The 20916-nt window shown below is 47.2% G+C and overlaps 1 protein-coding gene across 4 annotated transcripts in view; it reads left to right on the forward strand.

The window, feature by feature from the left end:
* The window catches only part of LOC139404704 (tyrosine-protein phosphatase non-receptor type 12-like), a 75070-nt gene that overhangs the window by 26870 nt on the left and 27284 nt on the right, over nt 1-20916 (forward strand). For all 4 annotated transcript variants that reach the window (XM_071147334.1, XM_071147332.1, XM_071147333.1 and 1 more), the window contains exons 2-11: nt 4729-4837; nt 10165-10241; nt 10907-11002; nt 11417-11455; nt 11734-11805; nt 12753-12812; nt 13107-13249; nt 17264-17330; nt 17433-17510; nt 18582-18680. In XM_071147334.1, the coding sequence (XP_071003435.1) occupies nt 4729-4837; nt 10165-10241; nt 10907-11002; nt 11417-11455; nt 11734-11805; nt 12753-12812; nt 13107-13249; nt 17264-17330; nt 17433-17510; nt 18582-18680 (840 nt within the window). The remainder of the gene's footprint in view (nt 1-4728; nt 4838-10164; nt 10242-10906; nt 11003-11416; nt 11456-11733; nt 11806-12752; nt 12813-13106; nt 13250-17263; nt 17331-17432; nt 17511-18581; nt 18681-20916) is intronic.

The raw sequence follows: 20916 nt of genomic DNA on the forward strand, positions 1-20916 counted from the left end.
CCCTGGTCCCACGCTGCTGTACAACTCTACCTCACCCCTGTCTTTACCCTGGGCTTATGGACTGGACTACCGCCTGGTCCACACACACACACACACACACACACACACACACACACACACACACACACACACACACACACCTTTTCTAGCACACTGTGCTTTCTCATGCGTAGTGCAATGTGGCGTGGGTGGATGTGTGAGAGAGTGTGTGCATGCATGAAAATGTATACATAAATGTGTGTGTGTGTGTGGAAGAGTACATACCTTGTGTGTTGTGATGTTGGCTGTCTCAGCCCCTGGCTCCTCTGCAGAACAGAATCAGTGTAGTGTTCTGATGAAAATGTAATCCACTTGAGACCAGAATAGATATAATGGTATTACTGTATGTCTGAGAGAGCAGAGCGCTGCATGGTTCTCCTCTCCAGCAAGAAGACCTGAGATAAACACATACTGTAGTCTTCAAGTACAGAGACATAGCAACACCTGGTAAAAACATTATCCTCTCTCTCTCTCTCTCTCCCTGTCCCTCTCGCTCTCTCTCTTTCTCCCTAGCTCTCTCTCTCTCACTTTCTTTCTCTCTCACTTTCTTTCTCTCTCTTTCTCCCTAGCTCTCTCTCACTTTCTTTCTCTCTCTCTTTCTCTCTCTCTTTCTCCCTTGCTCTCTCTCACTTTCTCTCTCTCACTTTCTTTCTCTCTCTCTCTCTCTTTCTCCCTAGCTCTCTCTCTCACTTTCTTTCTCTCACTTTCTTTCGCTCTCTCTCTCTCTCTCTTTCGCTCTCTCTCTCTTTCGCTCTCTCTCTCTTTTGCTCTCTCTCTCTTTCTCTCTCTCTTTTGCTCGCTCTCTCGCTCTCTCTCTCAATTCAATTCAAGGGCTTTATTGGCATGGGAAACGTGTTAACATTGCCAAAGCAAGTGAGGTAGATAATATATAATGTGAAATAAACAATACAAATTAACAGTAAACATACAGAAGTTTCAAAACAATAAAGACATTACAAATGTCATATTATTTTTATATATATATATATATATATATATATATATATATATACACACAATGTACAAATGGTAAATAACACAAGATCAAATAAATAAGCATAAATATGGGTTGTATTTACAATGGTGTGTGTTCTTCACTGGTTGCCCTTTTCTTGTGGCAACAGGTCACAAATCTTGCTGCTGTGATGTCACACTGTGGAATTTCACTTTCTCGCTCTTTCGCTCTCTCTTTCTCTCCCTCTCTTTCTCTCTTCTCTCTCTCTTTCTCTCTCTCTTTCTCTAGCTCTCTGACCTCACCTTTTTAATGCTTTCAGGCCTATTCCTTCAGTTGTCATAACCATGTATCAGTTTTCTGTCAGCCAGGCCACGTGGTTAGGTGAGGTTCACCACAGCCAGCAGGTCTGTCAGTGTCAGAGAGGCTGGTGGGGTAAAAGAGCTAGCTGTCACAGGTCTTCTGTAATCACCATGTGTCTCTGCGTCTCTCTCTGCGTCTCTCTCTGCGTCTCTCTCTGCGTCTCTCTCTGCGTCTCTCTCTGCGTCTCAGAGAGTACAGAGATTTGTATAGTTTCTAATCTTGGTAAAGGCACCATGGCTTTAGTTTTTGTAGTTTTCATCAATTTACATCTTAATAGAACCTATTTATGCTCATGTTGATTGAATATTAGGGATCAACACACTATCCCCATGTGTTTCAATGCAACCCGGACTTAATAGGAGCAGACTGGACTTAATAGGAGCAGACTGGACTTAATAGGAGCAGACTGGACTTAATAGGAGCACGCTCCAACGCCCAGGCCCCCACCGCTCCAACGCCCAGGCCTCCAACGCCCAGGCCCCCACCACTCCAACGCCCAGGCCTCCAACGCCCAGGCCTCCAACGCCCAGGCCTCCAACGCCCAGGCCTCCAACGCCCAGGCCTCCAACGCCCAGGCCCCCACCGCTCCAACGCCCAGGCCCCCACCGCTCCAACGCCCAGGCCTACTACAACACCAGAAGACCATGACAGTAGTCACAGTAGCTGTTGAGTTTGTAGGCCACGGTTAGGGTAGCCTGTTTTTTTATTTTTTATGAAGAGGGGAAAAAGAGAGAGAGGATGAAGTTTCCCACGAGGGCCCGAAACCATGCTACAGTGAAGTAGCATCCTCTGTTCCCAACATCCTCTCTGTTCCCAGCATCCTCTCTGTTCCCAGCATCCTCTCTGTTCCCAACATCCTATCTGTTCCCAGCATCCTCTCTGTTCCCAGCATCCTCTCTGTTCCCAGCATCCTCTCTGTTCCCAGCATCCTCTCTGTTCCCAGGTCGCTACCTCAAGTGTGGCCTCAGCAGCAGTGCATGTCATGGAAAACTGGTCGCTAATTGTTAGAAAATTAGCTTCAATGTCTTTTTATTAACGTCACTAGTGATTACATCTTGTGAAGCTTCCATCAACACTCTTATACATATTTCCTAATTAGGGCGTGTAGCGTCTGTACGAGTGTGTCGCGTCGACCGAATATGATTTTTCAACGGCGATACCGATTATTGGAGAACCAAAAAAAGCCGGTACCGATTAATCGGACATTTAAAATAATATATATATATAATAATTTTTTTAATAAAAAAATAATTATTTGTAATAATGACAATTACAACAATACTGAATTATATTTTAACTTAATATAATACATCAATAAAAATCAATTTAGCCTCAAATAAATAATGAAACATGTTCAATTTGGTTTAAATACTGCAAAAACAAAGTGTTGGAAAAGTAAAAGTGCAATATGTGCCATGTAAAAAAGCGAACGTTTAAGTTCCTTGCTCAGAACATGAGAACATATGAAAGCTGGTGGTTCCTTTTAACATGAGACTTCAATATTCCCAGGTAAGAAGTTTTAGGTTGTACTTAATATAGTATTTATAGGACTATTTCTCTCTATACCATTTGTATTTCATTAACCTTTGAGTATTGGATGTTCTTATAGGTACTTTAGTATTGCCAGTGTAACAGTATAGCTTCTGTCCCTCTCCTCGCCCCTACCTGGGCTCGAACCAGGAACACAACGACACAACAGCCACCCTCGAAGCATCGTTACCCATGCAGAGCAAGGGGAACAATTACTCCAAGTCTCAGAGCGAGTGACGTTTGAAACGCTATTAGTGTGCACCCTGCTAACTAGCTAGCCATTTCACATCGATTACACCAGCCTAATCTCGGGGGTTGATAGGCTTGAAGCGGAGCAACAACAGTCTATTTTCACAAATGCGCACCGCATTCGCGTAACAGGCAGTCTCCTCGTGGAGTGCAATGAGAGGCAGGTGGTTAGAGCGTTGGACTAGTTAACCGTAAGGTTGCAAGATCGAATCCCCGAGCTGACAAGGTAAAAATCTGTCGTTCTGCCCCTGAACAAGGCAGTTAACCCACTGTTCCTAGGCCGTCATTGAAAATAAGAATGTGTTCTTAACTGACTTGCCTAGTTCAATAAAGGTGTAAAATAAAAATTGAAAATAATCGGCCAACTCGGTGTCCAAAAATACCGATTTCCGATTGTTAGGAAAACTTGAAATTGATTAATCGGTCGTCCTCTAGTGTCTATGTACGAGTGTGTTGTTTTTATCCCTTCAGCTAATGTGCTGAAGCAGTGTCTCATTACTGCTCTGTCCCTGAGGACTCTGTGGCCTGCTAGAGTGGAGCTGAACGACACACTGTCACTGTAATTAATGTTGGGGGAGAGGGCCTCAGAGCGGAGCTGGGGAGAGGGCCTCAGAGCGGAGCTGGAAGTGAGCTGTGGAGAGGGCCTCGGAGCGCAGCTGGAAGCGAGCTGGGGAGAGGACAGAGTTGAATTAAGGGCCTCAGCTTGGAGATCAAGGGTGCTGTTGTGAGAGTTTGGTTGTTCCCAATGAAGCCAGAGAGAGTTGTGTGAGAAGTTCCATAGGAAGTACTGATGGGCGAGGAACCATCGTGGAGCTGCACGAGGGGGACTAGGGCATTCCTAAACTGTTAGCTACTGTATAGCGTGTAGGTGGGCTGGTCTCTGCAGGGCTGTTAGCGGGGCTGGAGAAGGGGGTGTGTGAAATGTGTGGAGCGTAGTCAAATAGGATCTCTTCATGATCCCTAACCTCGTGGGTGGGCAACGGTACACTCTCTGGGAACCAGTCCTGTGACACTGAAACATGACTGGCTTGTACCACGTCCCTCTAATGTAGGGCAAATGTTTCTCTTGACCATCAATCATTCATCCTATCCTACACTAAAGCCCCCTCTATATGGATGTGTTCCTAATGGCTCCCTATTCCCTTCATAGGGCTCTGGTCAAAGGTGGTGCACTATAAAGGGTTCCCTATTCTCTTCATAGGGCTCTGGTCAAAAGTAGTGCACTATAAAGGGTTCCCTATTCTCTTCATAGGGCTCTGATCAAAGGTAGTGCACTATAAATGGTTCCCTATTCCCTTCATAGGGCTCTGGTCAAAAGTAGTGCACTATAAAGGGTTTCCTATTCCCTTCCTAGGGCTCTGGTCAAAGGTGGTGCACTATAAATGGTTCCCTATTTCCTTCATAGGACTCTGGTCAAAAGTAGTGCACTATAAATGGTTCCCTATTTCCTTCATAGGACTCTGGTCAAAAGTAGTGCGCTATAAATGAAATAGGGTGTTGTTGGGTATTCCTTCTCTACAACATGTCTTTCTTTAGGAGACAGAAAAACACAGAATGAATAACATTTTCTCTCTTGTTGTTTTTTCTCCCTGCAGAGATTACGAAGATTATCGACCAAATACAGGACAGAGAAGATCTACCCCACCAACGTCGGGGAGCAGGAAGGGAATGTGAAGAAGAACCGCTATAAAGACATACTGCCCTGTATGTAATGCTGTGTGGCCAAAGCTGTGTGTGTAGTGTACTGTGCTGTGTGTGTAGTGTGCTGTGTGTAGTGTGCTGTGTGTGTCCTCTCTAATGGTTCTTACAGTCAGGGGAATAGATGGATATTACTGGACAGGATCACATTAATGCTACAGGCCAGAGGAGCTCTGAGTGGACTGGACAAATAAACTCTGACCACAGCCTCTCACAACACACACATCCTCTTGGCCCTTCTTCCCCACAACATAGCATCCAAGCCCCCCCCCCCCCTTCTCTGCCCCACCCCCCCTCTTCTCTACCTGAACAACATGGAGGACACTAACCTCTTCTCTACCTGAACAACATGGAGGACATATTACAGGACACTAACCTCTTCTCTACCTGAACAACATGGAGGACACTAACCTCTTCTCTACCTGAACAACATGGAGGACACTAACCTCTTCTCTACCTGAACAACATGGAGGACACTAACCTCTTCTCTACCTGAACAACATGGCATCATGAGGACATCTTACAGGACGCTAACCTCTTCTCTTCCTGAACAACATGGAGGACACTAACCTCTTCTCTACCTGAACAACATGGAGGACATCTTACAGGACACTAACCTCTTCTCTACCTGAACAACATGGAGGACACTAACCTCTTCTCTACCTGAACAACATGGAGGACACTAACCTCTTCTCTACCTGAACAACATGGAGGACACTAACCTCTTCTCTACCTGAACAACATGGCATCATGAGGACATCTTACAGGACGCTAACCTCTTCTCTTCCTGAACAACATGGAGGACACTAACCTCTTCTCTACCTGAACAACATGGAGGACATCTTACAGGACACTAACCTCTTCTCTTCCTGAACAACATGGAGGACACTAACCTCTTCTCTACCTGAACAACATGGAGGACACTAACCTCTTCTCTACCTGAACAACATGGAGGACATCTTACAGGACACTAACCTCTTCTCTACCTGAACAACATGGAGGACACTAACCTCTTCTCTACCTGAACAACATGGAGGACACTAACCTCTTCTCTACCTGAACAACATGGCATCATGAGGACATCTTACAGGACGCTAACCTCTTCTCTTCCTGAACAACATGGAGGACATCTTACAGGACACTAACCTCTTCTCTTCCTGAACAACATGGAGGACACTAACCTCTTCTCTACCTGAACAACATGGAGGACACTAACCTCTTCTCTACCTGAACAACATGGAGGACACTAACCTCTTCTCTACCTGAACAACATGGCATCATGAGGACATCTTATAGGACGCTAACCTCTTCTCTTCCTGAACAACATGGAGGACACTAACCTCTTCTCTACCTGAACAACATGGAGGACATCTTACAGGACACTAACCTCTTCTCTTCCTGAACAACATGGAGGACACTAACCTCTTCTCTACCTGAACAACATGGAGGACACTAACCTCTTCTCTACCTGAACAACATGGAGGACACTAACCTCTTCTCTACCTGAACAACATGGACACTAACCTCTTCTCTACCTGAACAACATGGCATCATGAGGACATCTTACAGGACGCTAACCTCTTCTCTTCCTGAACAACATGGAGGACACTAACCTCTTCTCTTCCTGAACAACATGGAGGACACTAACCTCTTCTCTTCCTGAACAACATGGAGGACACTAACCTCTTCTCTACCTGAACAACATGGAGGACATCTTACAGGACACTAACCTCTTCTCTTCCTGAACAACATGGAGGACACTAACCTCTTCTCTACCTGAACAACATGGAGGACACTAACCTCTTCTCTACCTGAACAACATGGAGGACATCTTACAGGACACTAACCTCTTCTCTACCTGAACAACATGGAGGACATCTTACAGGACACTAACCTCTTCTCTACCTGAACAACATGGAGGACACTAACCTCTTCTCTACCTGAACAACATGGAGGACACTAACCTCTTCTCTACCTGAACAACATGGAGGACATCTTACAGGACACTAACCTCTTCTCTTCCTGAACAACATGGAGGACACTAACCTCTTCTCTACCTGAACAACATGGAGGACACTAACCTCTTCTCTACCTGAACAACATGGAGGACATCTTACAGGACACTAACCTCTGACTCCAATCGATGGATGGAGGCTACGGATGGATGGATGGATGGAGGCTACGGATGGATGGATGGAGGCTACGGATGGATGGATGGAGGCTACGGATGGGTGGATGGGGGCTACGGATGGATGGATGGGGGCTACGGATGGAGGCTACGGGATGGATGGATGGAGGCTACGGATGGATGGATGGAGGCTACGGATGGATGGATGGGGGCTACGGATGGATGGATGGATGGATGGGGGCTACGGGATGGAGGCTACGGGATGGAGGCTACGGGATGGATGGATGGAGGCTACGGGATGGGGGCTACGGGATGGATGGATGGGGGCTACGGATGGATGGATGGGGGCTACGGATGGATGGATGGATGGATGGAGGCTACGGGATGGAGGCTACGGGATGGAGGCTACGGGATGGATGGATGGAGGCTACGGATGGATGGATGGAGGCTACGGATGGATGGATGGGGGCTACGGATGGGGGCTACGGATGGGGCCTACGGATGGATGGATGGGGGCTACGGATGGATGGATGGAGGCGATGGATGGATGGGGGCTATGGATGGATGGAGACTGGAGGCTACGGATGGATGGATGGTGGCTACGGATGGTGGCTACGGGATGGAGGCTACGGGAGGGATGGATGGAGGCTACGGATGGATGGATGGAGGCTACGGATGGATGGATGGGGGCTACGGATGGGGCCTACGGATGGATGGATGGGGGCTACGGATGGATGGATGGAGGCGATGGATGGATGGGGGCTATGGATGGATGGAGACTGGAGGCTACGGATGGATGGATGGGGGCTACGGGATGGAGGCTACGGGATGGGGGCTACGGGATGGAGGCTACGGGATGGAGGCTACGGGATGGAGGCTACGGATGGATGGATGGAGGCTACGGATGGATGGATGGAGGCTACGGATGGATGGATGGGGGCTACGGATGGGGGCTACGGATGGGGCCTACGGATGGATGGATGGGGGCTACGGATGGATGGATGGAGGCGATGGATGGATGGGGGCTATGGATGGATGGAGACTGGAGGCTACGGATGGATGGATGGAGGCTACGGATGGTGGCTACGGATGGATGGATGGGGGCTACGGATGGATGGATGGATGGATGGGGGCTACGGATGGGGGCTACGGATGGATGGGGGCTACGGATGGATGGAGGCGATGGATGGATGGGGTCTACGGATGGATGGAGACTGGAGGCTACGGAGGGGCGGATAGATGAAAGGATGGATGAATGGATGGATGGATGAGACTACAGATGGGTGGATGGAGGCTACGGAAGGATGGATGGGGGCTACGGATGGATGGATGGAGGCTACGGGATGGAGGCTACGGGATGGAGGCTACGGGATGGAGGCTACGGGATGGAGGCTACGGGATGGATGGATGGAGGCTACGGGATGGATGGATGGAGGCTACGGATGGATGGATGGAGGCTACGGATGGATGGATGGATGGAGGCTACGGATGGGGGCTACGGATGGATGGATGGGGGCTACGGGATGGAGGCTACGGGATGGAGGCTACGGGATGGATGGATGGAGGCTACGGATGGATGGATGGAGGCTACGGATGGATGGATGGGGGCTACGGATGGGGGCTACGGATGGGGCCTACGGATGGATGGATGGGGGCTACGGATGGATGGATGGAGGCGATGGATGGATGGGGGCTATGGATGGATGGATGGATGGATGGATGGATGGATGGGGGCTACGGATGGGGGCTACGGATGGATGGATGGAGGCTACGGATGGTGGCTACGGATGGATGGATGGGGGCTACGGATGGATGGATGGATGGATGGATGGATGGATGGGGGCTACGGATGGGGGCTACGGATGGATGGATGGGGGCTACGGATGGGGGCTACGGATGGATGGGGGCTACGGATGGATGGAGGCGATGGATGGATGGGGTCTACGGATGGATGGAGACTGGAGGCTACGGAGGGGCGGATAGATGAAAGGATGGATGAATGGATGGATGGATGAGACTACAGATGGGTGGATGGAGGCTACGGATGGATGGATGGGGGCTACGGATGGATGGATGGAGGCTACGGGATGGAGGCTACGGGATGGAGGCTACTGGATGGAGGCTACGGGATGGATGGATGGAGGCTACGGGATGGATGGATGGAGGCTACGGATGGATGGATGGAGGCTACGGATGGATGGATGGAGGCTACGGATGGGGGCTACGGATGGGGCCTACGGATGGATGGATGGGGGCTACGGATGGATGGATGGAGGCGATGGATGGATGGGGGCTACGGATGGATGGATGGAGGCTACGGGATGGAGGCTACGGGATGGAGGCTACGGGATGGAGGCTACGGGATGGAGGCTACGGGATGGAGGCTACGGGATGGATGGATGGAGGCTACGGATGGATGGATGGAGGCTACGGATGGATGGATGGAGGCTACGGGATGGAGGCTACGGGATGGATGGATGGATGGAGGCTACGGGATGGATGGATGGAGGCTACGGGATGGATGGATGGAGGCTACGGGATGGATGGATGGAGGCTACGGATGGACGGATGGAGGCTACGGATGGGGGCTACGGATGGGGCCTACGGATGGATGGATGGGGGCTACGGATGGATGGATGGAGGCGATGGATGGATGGAGACTGGAGGCTACGGATGGATGGATGGGGGCTACGGATGGGGGCTACGGATGGATGGATGGGGGCTACGGATGGATGGAGGCGATGGATGGATGGGGGCTACGGATGGATGGAGACTGGAGGCTACGGAGGGGCGGATAGATGAAAGGATGGATGAATGGATGGAGGCTACGGATGGATGGATGGATGAGACTACAGATGGATTGATGGAGGCTACAGATGGATCAGTCAAATATAGTGTTTATATAATATTATTGTTGTTCAGTGCTGAAAACATTTGCCATGATTTATTTGTTCTATTTACCAGCCACATCCTTTGTCTTTATTCCCTCTAATCTGTAGCTCTCTTTTTCTCCTGCTCCTTTCCCCTCTCCCTTCCTCTCCTTTCCTCTCTCCCTTCCCCTCTCCCTTCCCCTCCCTTCCTCTCTCTCTCTATTCAATTTAAGGGGCTTTATTGGCATGGGAAACTCTCTCTCTCGTGCTCTTTTCCTCTCCTATCACTCTCTTCCTCTGTCTCTCTCTAACTTGAATCCTCATCTCTCCCACAGTTGACCACACGAGGGTAAAGCTGACTTTAAAAACAACCAATCAGGATGCAGATTACATCAATGCCAGCTTCATCAAGGTACAGTTGACTTCCTTCACACCTCAGACCTGTGACTGCATAATGTGACCTCACCCCTCTGTGTGCAGAGATAAGCTTTCAGGTCCACAAACATATCACCAGTACGTCTTCAGTTTCACCCTGAATGTCTGTCCAGTCAGAGGTCAACACTTTAAATAGAGCAGAAGGAACGCTGAGGGATGGAGAATTTTAACACCTAGTCCACAAAATGTTGTTTTGTTTAGTAACTAGAGGCGACAGGGCCTTCCAGGTGATGGTCATGTGGAGTGTAGCATAGCAACCTGCACACTGTGTGGAAGCTAATGACACTCAGCTGTGTCACACAAGGTGATTAATTACACCCTTAAAAACTCAGAGACCTTTTCAGGCTGGCCTGAATAAAGATGTCTGAGTTTTCCTCCTCCCTCCTCCACTTCCTCTCTTCCCTCTCCCTCTCCTCCTTCCTCTCCCTCTCCTCCTTCCTCCTCTCCCTCTCTTCCACTTCCTCTCTCCTCCTCTCCCTCTCCTCCACTTCCTCCTCTCTCCTCCACTTCCTCCTCATCTTCCTCCTCTTCCTCCTCTTCCTCCTCTTCCTCCTCTTCCTCCTCCTCTTCCTCCCCCTCCACTTCCTCTAAACTAACTGTGTGTTAGTTCATCCAGCCCTCTAATATTAGTTGTGTTACCAGGGAATGGATGGTCCAGAGGCCTACATCGCTACCCAGGGTCCTCTAACCAACACTGTCATCGACTTCTGGAGAATGAACTGGGAGTACAGTGTAGCCGTGAGTCTAGCTCTCTCTAGCTCTCTCTCGCTCTCTCTCGCTCTCTCTCGCTCTCTCTCTGTCTCTCTCTGTCTCTCTCTGTCTCTCTCTGTCTCTCTCTGTCTCTCTCTCGCTCTCTCTCTCGCTCTCTCTCGCTCTCTCTCGCTCTCTCTCGCTCTCTCTCGCTCTCTCTTGCTCTCTCACTGAGACACACACACACACTGAGACACACACAGAGACACACACACACTGTTTTTGCCACTTCTCTCTGAGACTTTAATTCCTATGAAGCGCTGTTTGTTTTGTTTGTTAATGTGTTTATAACATGCTGTGTGTCAGGTTTATTACCATGTGATGGAACAGAATACACACGTTGGAATATCCATTTTTCTAGCAGGATGTAAATTGAAAACCTTTCCGTTTCCTATGTTCCAGGTCATCGTAATGGCATGTCGAGAATTCGAGATGGGAAGGGTAAGAGTTTGGTCCTGAAGACGTCAGTATGGTATTATACTGTAGTGATATGAAAGGAACCACTTTCACTGTTGATTTGACAGGAAGAGCCCTTCAGTGTCTGGAGTAAGATATTTATGTTGATAAACACTGAAGTGTTTTCATCTCTCCCTCTTTCATATGTGTTTGATGGAGATAGAGAGTTTCGTATGTTATTTTGTGGTGAATGTGGTTTAGGCGTTGAACCGGACCGAAAGTCTCTGAAAAGGTAACGTGTCTTTTTTCCTCTTTTCTGTTAGAAAAAGTGTGAGCGGTACTTTCCCCAGTTTGGTGATGAGCCCGTGTCTTTTGGCCCGTTCAGAATCTCCTGTGTAGGTTCACACACACACACACACACACACACACACATATTCTCACACACACACACACACACACACACATATTCTCACACACACACACACACACACACATTCACACACACCCCTCCATTGTATTTACTGAGCTACAGGGAGCTCATCCTCCAGCTATGCAGAGCCTCATCTTAAAGGAGAGAGTTATTTTAAAGTGTCCTCTTTAGTCCCAGCGTTCTACAGTGATGTACTTGTCCCCCAGAGACTCTGGGGTTAATGTGCTGTCCAGTATGTAAGGGCTGAGTGGGAACTACTGTGTTATTACATATGGAGTCTATAATAGAGCCAGTCACTGTGGCTGTAGTATTCAGTATTCATGTTAATGGAACGAGTACATTTGATACACACACACAGAGCCCAGTCAGCAGTCCTCAGTGTAACAGGCAAACAGAGGGCCAGACAGGACTGTATAAAGAGGGAGACCTTTGACTAACTGAAGAGACTCCGAGTGTTCTGTGTGTCCCAAGCCAATACACACAGTCAGACGTAGCTGCTGTAGAAAGACTCATTGTAACAAGTAGACGAGGACTTGTTGTGTTAGACAACAAGACACCATATCAACTGATCTCAGCTACTATGGTGAGCTGTCATTGGAAATAACAATTTGTTTATAACTGACTTCCCTATTTAAATAACGGCTATATATATACATATTTAAATAACGGCTATATATACATATATATAGCCGTTATTTATCCATAGCCTACGTAAGATGTCCTCCTGTATGTATGTATGTATGTAATGTATATAGATAGATAGATATCCGTTATTTAAATAGGGAAGTCAGTTAAAAACAAATTGTTAACCATAACACATGTTTTCTGAAGCACTGCTTTTTGAAACTGATTAGTCCTATATATGTTGTTCACCTGTTACAGTTGGGCTTAATCCTCTGTTTCTGCTGGCAGGAATCAGAACAGCCCAGAACAGACTATTTCATCAGGACCCTGACAGTGGAGCATGAGAATGTGAGTTCTCTTTTCTTCCTCTCTAACATATAGAAACACAATGGCCTTTCAGTTTCATCATTCACATGACATCAATCTGCTCTTTCTGGAAACTCATTTCCTCTCTCTCTCCCCTTCTCTCCTTCTCTCTCCCCCCTTCTCTTCTTCTCTCCCCCTTCTCTTCTTCTCTCTCCCTTCTCTTCTTCTCTCCCCCTTCTCTTCTTCTCTCTCCCCTTCTCTTCCTCTCTCTCTCCCCTTCTCTTCCTCTCTCTCTCCCCTTCTCTTCCTCTCCCCCCCCCCCCCCCCCCTTTACAGGAGAGACGTAGGATAACCCAGTTCCATTACATCAACTGGCCAGACCATGACGTCCCCTCGTCCTTTGACTCCATCTTGGATATGATTGGTCTGATGAGAGAGTACCAGGAGCATGATGATGTACCCATCTGTATACACTGCAGGTACACACACACTCCGTGAAGCCGTCCATTTAAAGCTAGACACAATGGATAGAGTAGTGCTGAAACAATATCACAGGAGACACACACACACACACACACCATCACAGGAGACACACACACACCATCACAGGAGACACACACACACCATCACAGGAGAGACACACACACACCATCACAGGAGAGACACACACACACACCATCACAGGAGAGACACACACACACACCATCACAGGAGACACACACACACCATCACAGGAGAGACACACACACACCATCACAGGAGACACACACACACCATCACAGGAGAGACACACACACACCATCACAGGAGAGACACACACACACACCATCACAGGAGAGACACACACACACACCATCACAGGAGAGACACACACACACCATCACAGGAGAGACACACACACACCATCACAGGAGAGACACACACACACACCATCACAGGAGAGACATACACACACACACCATCACAGGAGACACACACAGCTGAGGAGGTCTGTGGGGGTCGCTCTCCAAACGACCAGCTCAGGTCTTTCTATTCCCCTTGGATTTCTGGTCCTCAATGAATTAACATTAAGAAGTCCCTTCAGGGCCGTCATCATTATTATCATCATCAGGCTGATTGGAGCCACATGTATGTTCCCCTACTGTCCCTGGGGATTCTCTGCTCACTACCGTGGGAGAATGTAGGGGGGAGACGGGATGTTGTGGCCAGGGGGGGAGGGGCTTAAGGATGTTAAGTGTGTCAACATAAACTCAGCAAGAAAATAAACATCTCACTGTCAACTGCCTTTATTTTCACCAAACTTAACATGTGTAAATATTTGTATGAACATAAGATTCAACAACTGAGACATAAACTGAACAAGTTCCACAGACATGTGACTAACAGAAATGGAATAATGTGTCCCTGAACAAAGGGGGGAAAATGAAAAGTAACACTCAGTATCTGGTGTGGCCACCAGCTGCATTAAGTACTGCAGTGCATCTCCTCATGGACTGCACCAGATTTGCCAGTTCTTGCTGTGAGATGTTACCCCACTCTTCCACCAAGGTACCTACAAGTTCCTGGACATTTCTGGGGGGAATGGCCCTATCCCTCACCTTCCGATCCAACAGGTCCCAGACGTGCTCAATGGGATTGAGATCCGGGCTCTTCGCTGGCCATGGCAGAACACTGACATTCCTGTCTTGCATGAAATCACGCACAGAACGAGCAGTATGGCTGGTGGCATTGTCATGCTGGAGGGTCATGTCAGGATGAGCCTGCAGGAAGGGTACCACATGAGGGAGGAGGATGTCTTCCCTGTAACGCACAGCGTTGAGATTGCCTGCAATGACAACAAGCTCAGTCCGATGATGCTGTGACACACCGCCCCAGACCATGACGGACCCTCCACATCCAAATCGATCCCGCTCCAGAGTACAGGCCTCGGTGTAACACTCATTCCTTCAACGATAAACATGAATCCGACCATCACCCCTTGTGAGACAAAACCGCGACTTGTCAGTGAAGAGCACTTTTTGCCAGTCCTGTCTGGTCCAGCGACGGTGAGTTTGTGCCCATAGGCGACGTTGTTGCCGGTGATGTCTGGTGAGGACCTGCCTTACAACAGGCCTACAAGCCCTCAGTCCATCCTCTCTCACCCTAATGCGGACAGTCTGAGTACTGATGGAGGGTTGTGCGTTCTGAGTGAAACTCGGGCAGTTGTTGTTGCCATCCTCTACCTGTCCCGCAGGGGTGATGTTAGGATGTATCGATCCTGTGCAGGTGTTGTTACATGTGGTCTGCCACTGCGAGGACAATCAGCTGTCCGTCCTGTCTCCCTGTAGCGCTGTCTTAGGCGTCTCACAGTACGGACATGGCCATGTCCGTCCTGTCTCCCTGTAGCGCTGTCTTAGGCGTCTCACAGTACGGACATGGCCATGTCCGTCCTGTCTCCCTGTAGCGCTGTCTTAGGCGTCTCACAGTACGGACATGGCCATGTTTTGCCCTGGCCATATCTGCAGTCTTCGTGCCTCCTTGCAGCATGCCTAAGGCACGTTCACGCAGATGAGTAGGGACTCTGGGCATCTTTCTTTTGGGGTTTTTCCAGAGTCTGTAGAAAGGCCTCTTTAGTGTCCTAATTTTTCATAACTGTGACCTTAATGGCCTACTGTCTGTAAGCTGTTAGTGTCTTAACGACCGTTCCACAGGTGCATGTTCATTAATTGTAAGGGAGACAGTGTTTAAACCCTTTAAAATGAAGATCTGTGAAGTGAATTCATAAAAATCCAAATATCTTTGAAAGACAGGGTCCTGGAAAAAGGGATGTTTATTTTTTTGCTGAGTTTATACAGTGAAGGGAAAAAGTATTTGATCCCCTGCTGATTTTGTACGTTTGCCCACTGACAAAGAAATGATCAGTCTATAATTTTAATGGTAGGTTTATTTGAACAGTGAAAGACAGAATAACCACAAAATAAATCCAGAAAAAAGCATTTCAAAAATGTTTTAATTGGTTTGTATTTTAATGAGGAAAATTAGTATTTGACCCCTCTGCAAAACATGACTTAGTACTTGGTGGCAAAACCCTTGTTGGCAATCAGAGGTCAGACGTTTCTTGTAGTTGGCCACCAGGTTTGTACACATCTCAGGAGGGATTTTGTCCCACTCCTCTTTGCAGATCTTCTCCAAGTCATTAAGGTTTCGAGGCTGACGTTTGGCAACTCGAACCTTCAGCTCCCTCCACAGATTTTCTATGGGATTAAGGTCTGGAGAGCTAGGCCACTCCAGGACCTTAATGTGCTTCTTCTTGAGCCACTCCTTTGTTGCCTTGGCTGTGTGTTTTGGGTCATTGTCATGCTGGAATACCCATCCCAGACCCATTTTCAATGCCCTGGCTGAGGAAAGGAGGTTCTCACCCAAGATTTGACGGTACATGGCCCCGTCCATCGTCCCTTTGATGTGGTGAAGTTGTCCTGTCCCCTTAGCAGAAAAACACCCCCAAAACATAATGTTTCCACCTCCATGTTTGACGGTGGGGATGGTGTTCTTGGGGTCATAGGCAGCATTCCTCCTCCTCCAAACACGGCGAGTTGATTTAATGCCAAAGAGCTCCATTTTGGTCTCATCTGACCACAACACTTTCACCCAGTTGTCCTCTGAATCATTCAGATGTTCATTGGCAAACTTCAGACGGGCATGTATATGTGCTTTCTTGAGCAGGGGGGCCTTGCGGGCGCTGCAGGATTTCAGTCCTTCAGTCCTTCACATAGTGTGTTACCAATTGTTTTCTTGGTGACTATGGTCCCAGCTGCCTTGAGATCATTGACAAGATCCTCCCGTGTTGTTCTGGGCTGATTCCTCACTGTTCTCATGATCATTGCAACTCCACGAGGTGAGATCTTGCATGGAGCCCCAGGCCGAGGGAGATTGACAGTTCTTTTGTGTTTCTTCCATTTGCGAATAATTGCACCACCTGTTGTCACCTTCTCACCAAGCTGCTTGGCGATGGTCTTGTAGCCCATTCCAGCCTTGTGTAGGTCCACAATCTTGTCCCTGACATCCTTGGAGAGCTCTTTGGTCTTGGCCATGGTGGAGAGTTTGGAATCTGATTGATTGATTGCTTCTGTGGACAGGTGTCTTTTATACAGGTAACAAGCTGAGATTAGGAGCACTCCCTTTAAGAGTGTACATAAAATACAAATCAATTTATAACATTTTTGACATGCGTTTTTCTGGATTTTTGTTGTTGTTATTCTGTCTCTCACTGTTCAAATAAACCTACTATTAAAATTATAGACGGATCATTTCTTTGTCAGTGGGAAAACGTACAAAATCAGCAGGGGATCAAATACTTTCCCCCCCTCACTGTATACCATAGCTTAGAACATACAGTCTCTGAATGTTAGTTCCGGCTGTAAATCCACCAAGCCTAATGGAAGCTGTGAGATGTAGTCGGTGTGTCTCTAGGCTGTGCATTCTGTTTCTTTCTGATTGTTGTTGTGTGTTGACAGTGCTGGCTGTGGGAGGACAGGCGCCATCTGTGCTATAGACTACACATGGAACCTACTAAAGGCTGGGGTACGTACAATATGAAACACACACACACACTCAAATTGTTGCTTTTGCTGTATCCTGGAGCACAGATAGACCACTGAGTGTATTGTTCTTGTTGGTTTGTAGAAGATTCCAGAAGATTTCAACGTGTTCCGGCTGATTCAGGAAATGAGAACACAGAGGCATTCAGCTGTTCAGACCAAGGTAATGTGGCATTCAGACCCAGATAATGTGGCGTTCAGCTGTTCAGACCCAGGTAATGTGGCATTCAGCTGTTCAGACCCAGGTAATGTGGCGTTCAGACCCAGGTAATGTGGCGTTCGGCTGTTCAGACCCATGTAATGTGACGTTCAGCTGTTCAGACCAAGGTAATGTGGCGTTCAGCTGTTCAGACCCAGGTAATGTGGCGTTCAGACCCATGTAATGTGACGTTCAGCTGTTCAGACCCAGGTAATGTGGCGTTCAGCTGTTCAGACCCAGGTAATGTGGCGTTCAGCTGTTCAGACCCAGGTAATGTGGCGTTCAGCTGTTCAGACCCAGGTAATGTGGCGTTCAGCTGTTCAGACCCAGGTAATGTGGCGTTCTGTGTTGCTGTGTCTGCGTCTCCATGGTTTAAAATGAACTTCTGGAGAGAGTTTGCTGCACTGAAAGTAAAGGGGCTGAATAATTTTGCACGCCCAATTTTTCAGTTTTTGATTTGTTAAAAAAGTTTGAAATATCCAATAAATGTCGTTCCACTTCATGATTGTGTCCCACTTGTCGTTGATTCTTCACAAAAAAATACAGTTTTATATCTTTATGTTTGAAGCCTGAAATGTGGCAAAAGGTCGCAAAGTTCAAGGGGGCCGAATACTTTCGCAAGGCACTGTATATGTATATGTGTCTGCGTCTCCATGGTTTAATATGTATATAAGTGCTGTCTTCAGTGTTCTGTGTTGCTGTATAATCCCAGTGGGCATTAGAACATCATGGCCCTGCCCGTCTGTGGGGAAAACAGCCTGTGGTTACCTAGATTACCTCACTGACTCATAGCAAAAACTTGACCTTTTTCAAATGCAATTTTCTTATTTCTTGACAAAGAGGTCAATAGGAAAGAATGTTGATTTTCCCTAATTTGTAGCCGTGGTTCAGGGGAATATGGACTGAGTATCTGAGTCTTGTTATGGTTTTAATATGAAGACAAGTGTTCTGCGTTGACTCACTGTCCACTTTCTGTCCCTTCTCTCCCTTCCCTCTCTCCCTTCCCTCTCTCCCTCCCCTCTCCATCTCCTATAGGAACAGTATGAGTTGGTTCACAGAGCCATCTCTCAGCTCTTTGAGAAACAGCTGCAGCTCCTGGAGAGCCCCACCAACTCAGAGATCCATGGTGGCATGGTGAGAACTATCGCAACACTACCCTAACACTACACTACCCTAACACTACACTACCCTAACACTACACTACCCTAACACTACACTACCCTAACACTACACATCCCCCCAACACACAACACACAACACTACAGCTCCTCAGAGCCCCACCAACTCAGAGATGCATGGTGAGAACTACCCCAACACTACACTACACTACCGCTCCTCAGAGCCCCACAATGCCATGGTGAGCATATCTCTACACAACATTAGCCTTTTCTACATTACCACACACTCTTACATTACAGCACCACCACATATAACATTACAGCACCACAACGTATAACATTACTGCACCACCACATATAACATTACATCACCACCACGTATAACATTACATTACAGCACCACCACGTATAACATTACAGCACCACCACGTATAACATTACATTACTGCACCACCACGTATAACATTACTGCACCACCACATAACATTACATTACAGCATCACCACGTATAACATTACATTACAGCACCACCACATATAACATTACATTACAGTACCACCACGTATAACATTACATTACTGCACCACCACGTATAATATTACATTACTGCACCACCACGTATAACATTACATTACAGCACCACCACGTATAACATTACATTACAGCACCACCACGTATAACATTACAGCACCACCACGTATAACATTACATTACTGCACCACCACGTATAACATGACATTACTGCACCACCACGTATAACATGACATTACAGCACCACCACGTATAACATTACATTACAGCACCACCACGTATTACATTACTGCACCACCACGTATAACATAACATTACATTACTGCACCACCACGTATAACATTACATTACTGCACCACCACGTATAACATTACATTACTGCACCACCACGTATAACATTACATTACAGCACCACCACGTATAACATTACATTACAGCACCACCACGTATAACATTACATTACAGCACCACCACGTATAACATTACATTACTGCACCACCACGTATAACATTACATTACAGCACCACCACGTATAACATTACTGCACCACCACGTATAACATTACATTACTGCACCACCACGTATAACATTACATTACTGCACCACCACATATAACATTACATTACTGCACCACCACGTATAACATTACATTACAGCACCACGTATAATATTACATTACTGCACCACCACGTATAACATTACAGCACCACCACGTATAACATTACATTACAGCACCACCAAGTATAACATTACATTACAGCACCACCACGTATAACATTACATTACAGCACCACCACGTATAACATTACAGCACCACCACGTATAACATTACATTACAGCACCACCAAGTATAACATTACATTACAGCACCACCACGTATAACATTACATTACAGCACCACCACGTATAACATTACATTACAGCACCACCACGTATAACATTACATTACTGCACCACCACGTATAACATTACATTACTGCACCACCACGTATAACATTACATTACTGCACCACCACGTATAACATTACATTACTGCACCACCACGTATAACATGACATTACAGCACCACCACGTATAACATTACATTACAGCACCACCACGTATTACATTGCTGCACCACCACGTATAACATAACATTACATTACTGCACCACCACGTATAACATTACATTACAGCACCACCACGTATAACATTACATTACAGCACCACCACGTATAACATTACTGCACCACCACGTATAACATTACATTACTGCACCACCACGTATAACATTACATTGCTGCACCACCACGTATAACATTACATTACTGCACCACCACGTATAACATTACATTACAGCACCACCACGTATAACATTACATTACAGCACCACCACGTATAACATTACATTACTGCACCACCACGTATAACATTACATTACTGCACCACCACGTATAACATTACAGCACCACCACGTATAACATTACATTACTGCACCACCACGTATAACATTACATTACTGCACCACCACGTATAACATTACTGCACCACCACGTATAACATTACAGCACCACCACGTATAACATTACATTACAGCACCACCACGTATAACATTACAGCACCACCACGTATAACATTACAGCACCACCACGTATAACATTACAGCACCACCACGTATAACATTACAGCACCACCACGTATAACATTACATTACAGCACACCACGTATAACATTACATTACT

This window comes from Oncorhynchus clarkii, unplaced genomic scaffold (assembly GCF_045791955.1).
Source record: "Oncorhynchus clarkii lewisi isolate Uvic-CL-2024 unplaced genomic scaffold, UVic_Ocla_1.0 unplaced_contig_12320_pilon_pilon, whole genome shotgun sequence".
NCBI classification, from domain to species: domain Eukaryota; kingdom Metazoa; phylum Chordata; class Actinopteri; order Salmoniformes; family Salmonidae; genus Oncorhynchus; species Oncorhynchus clarkii.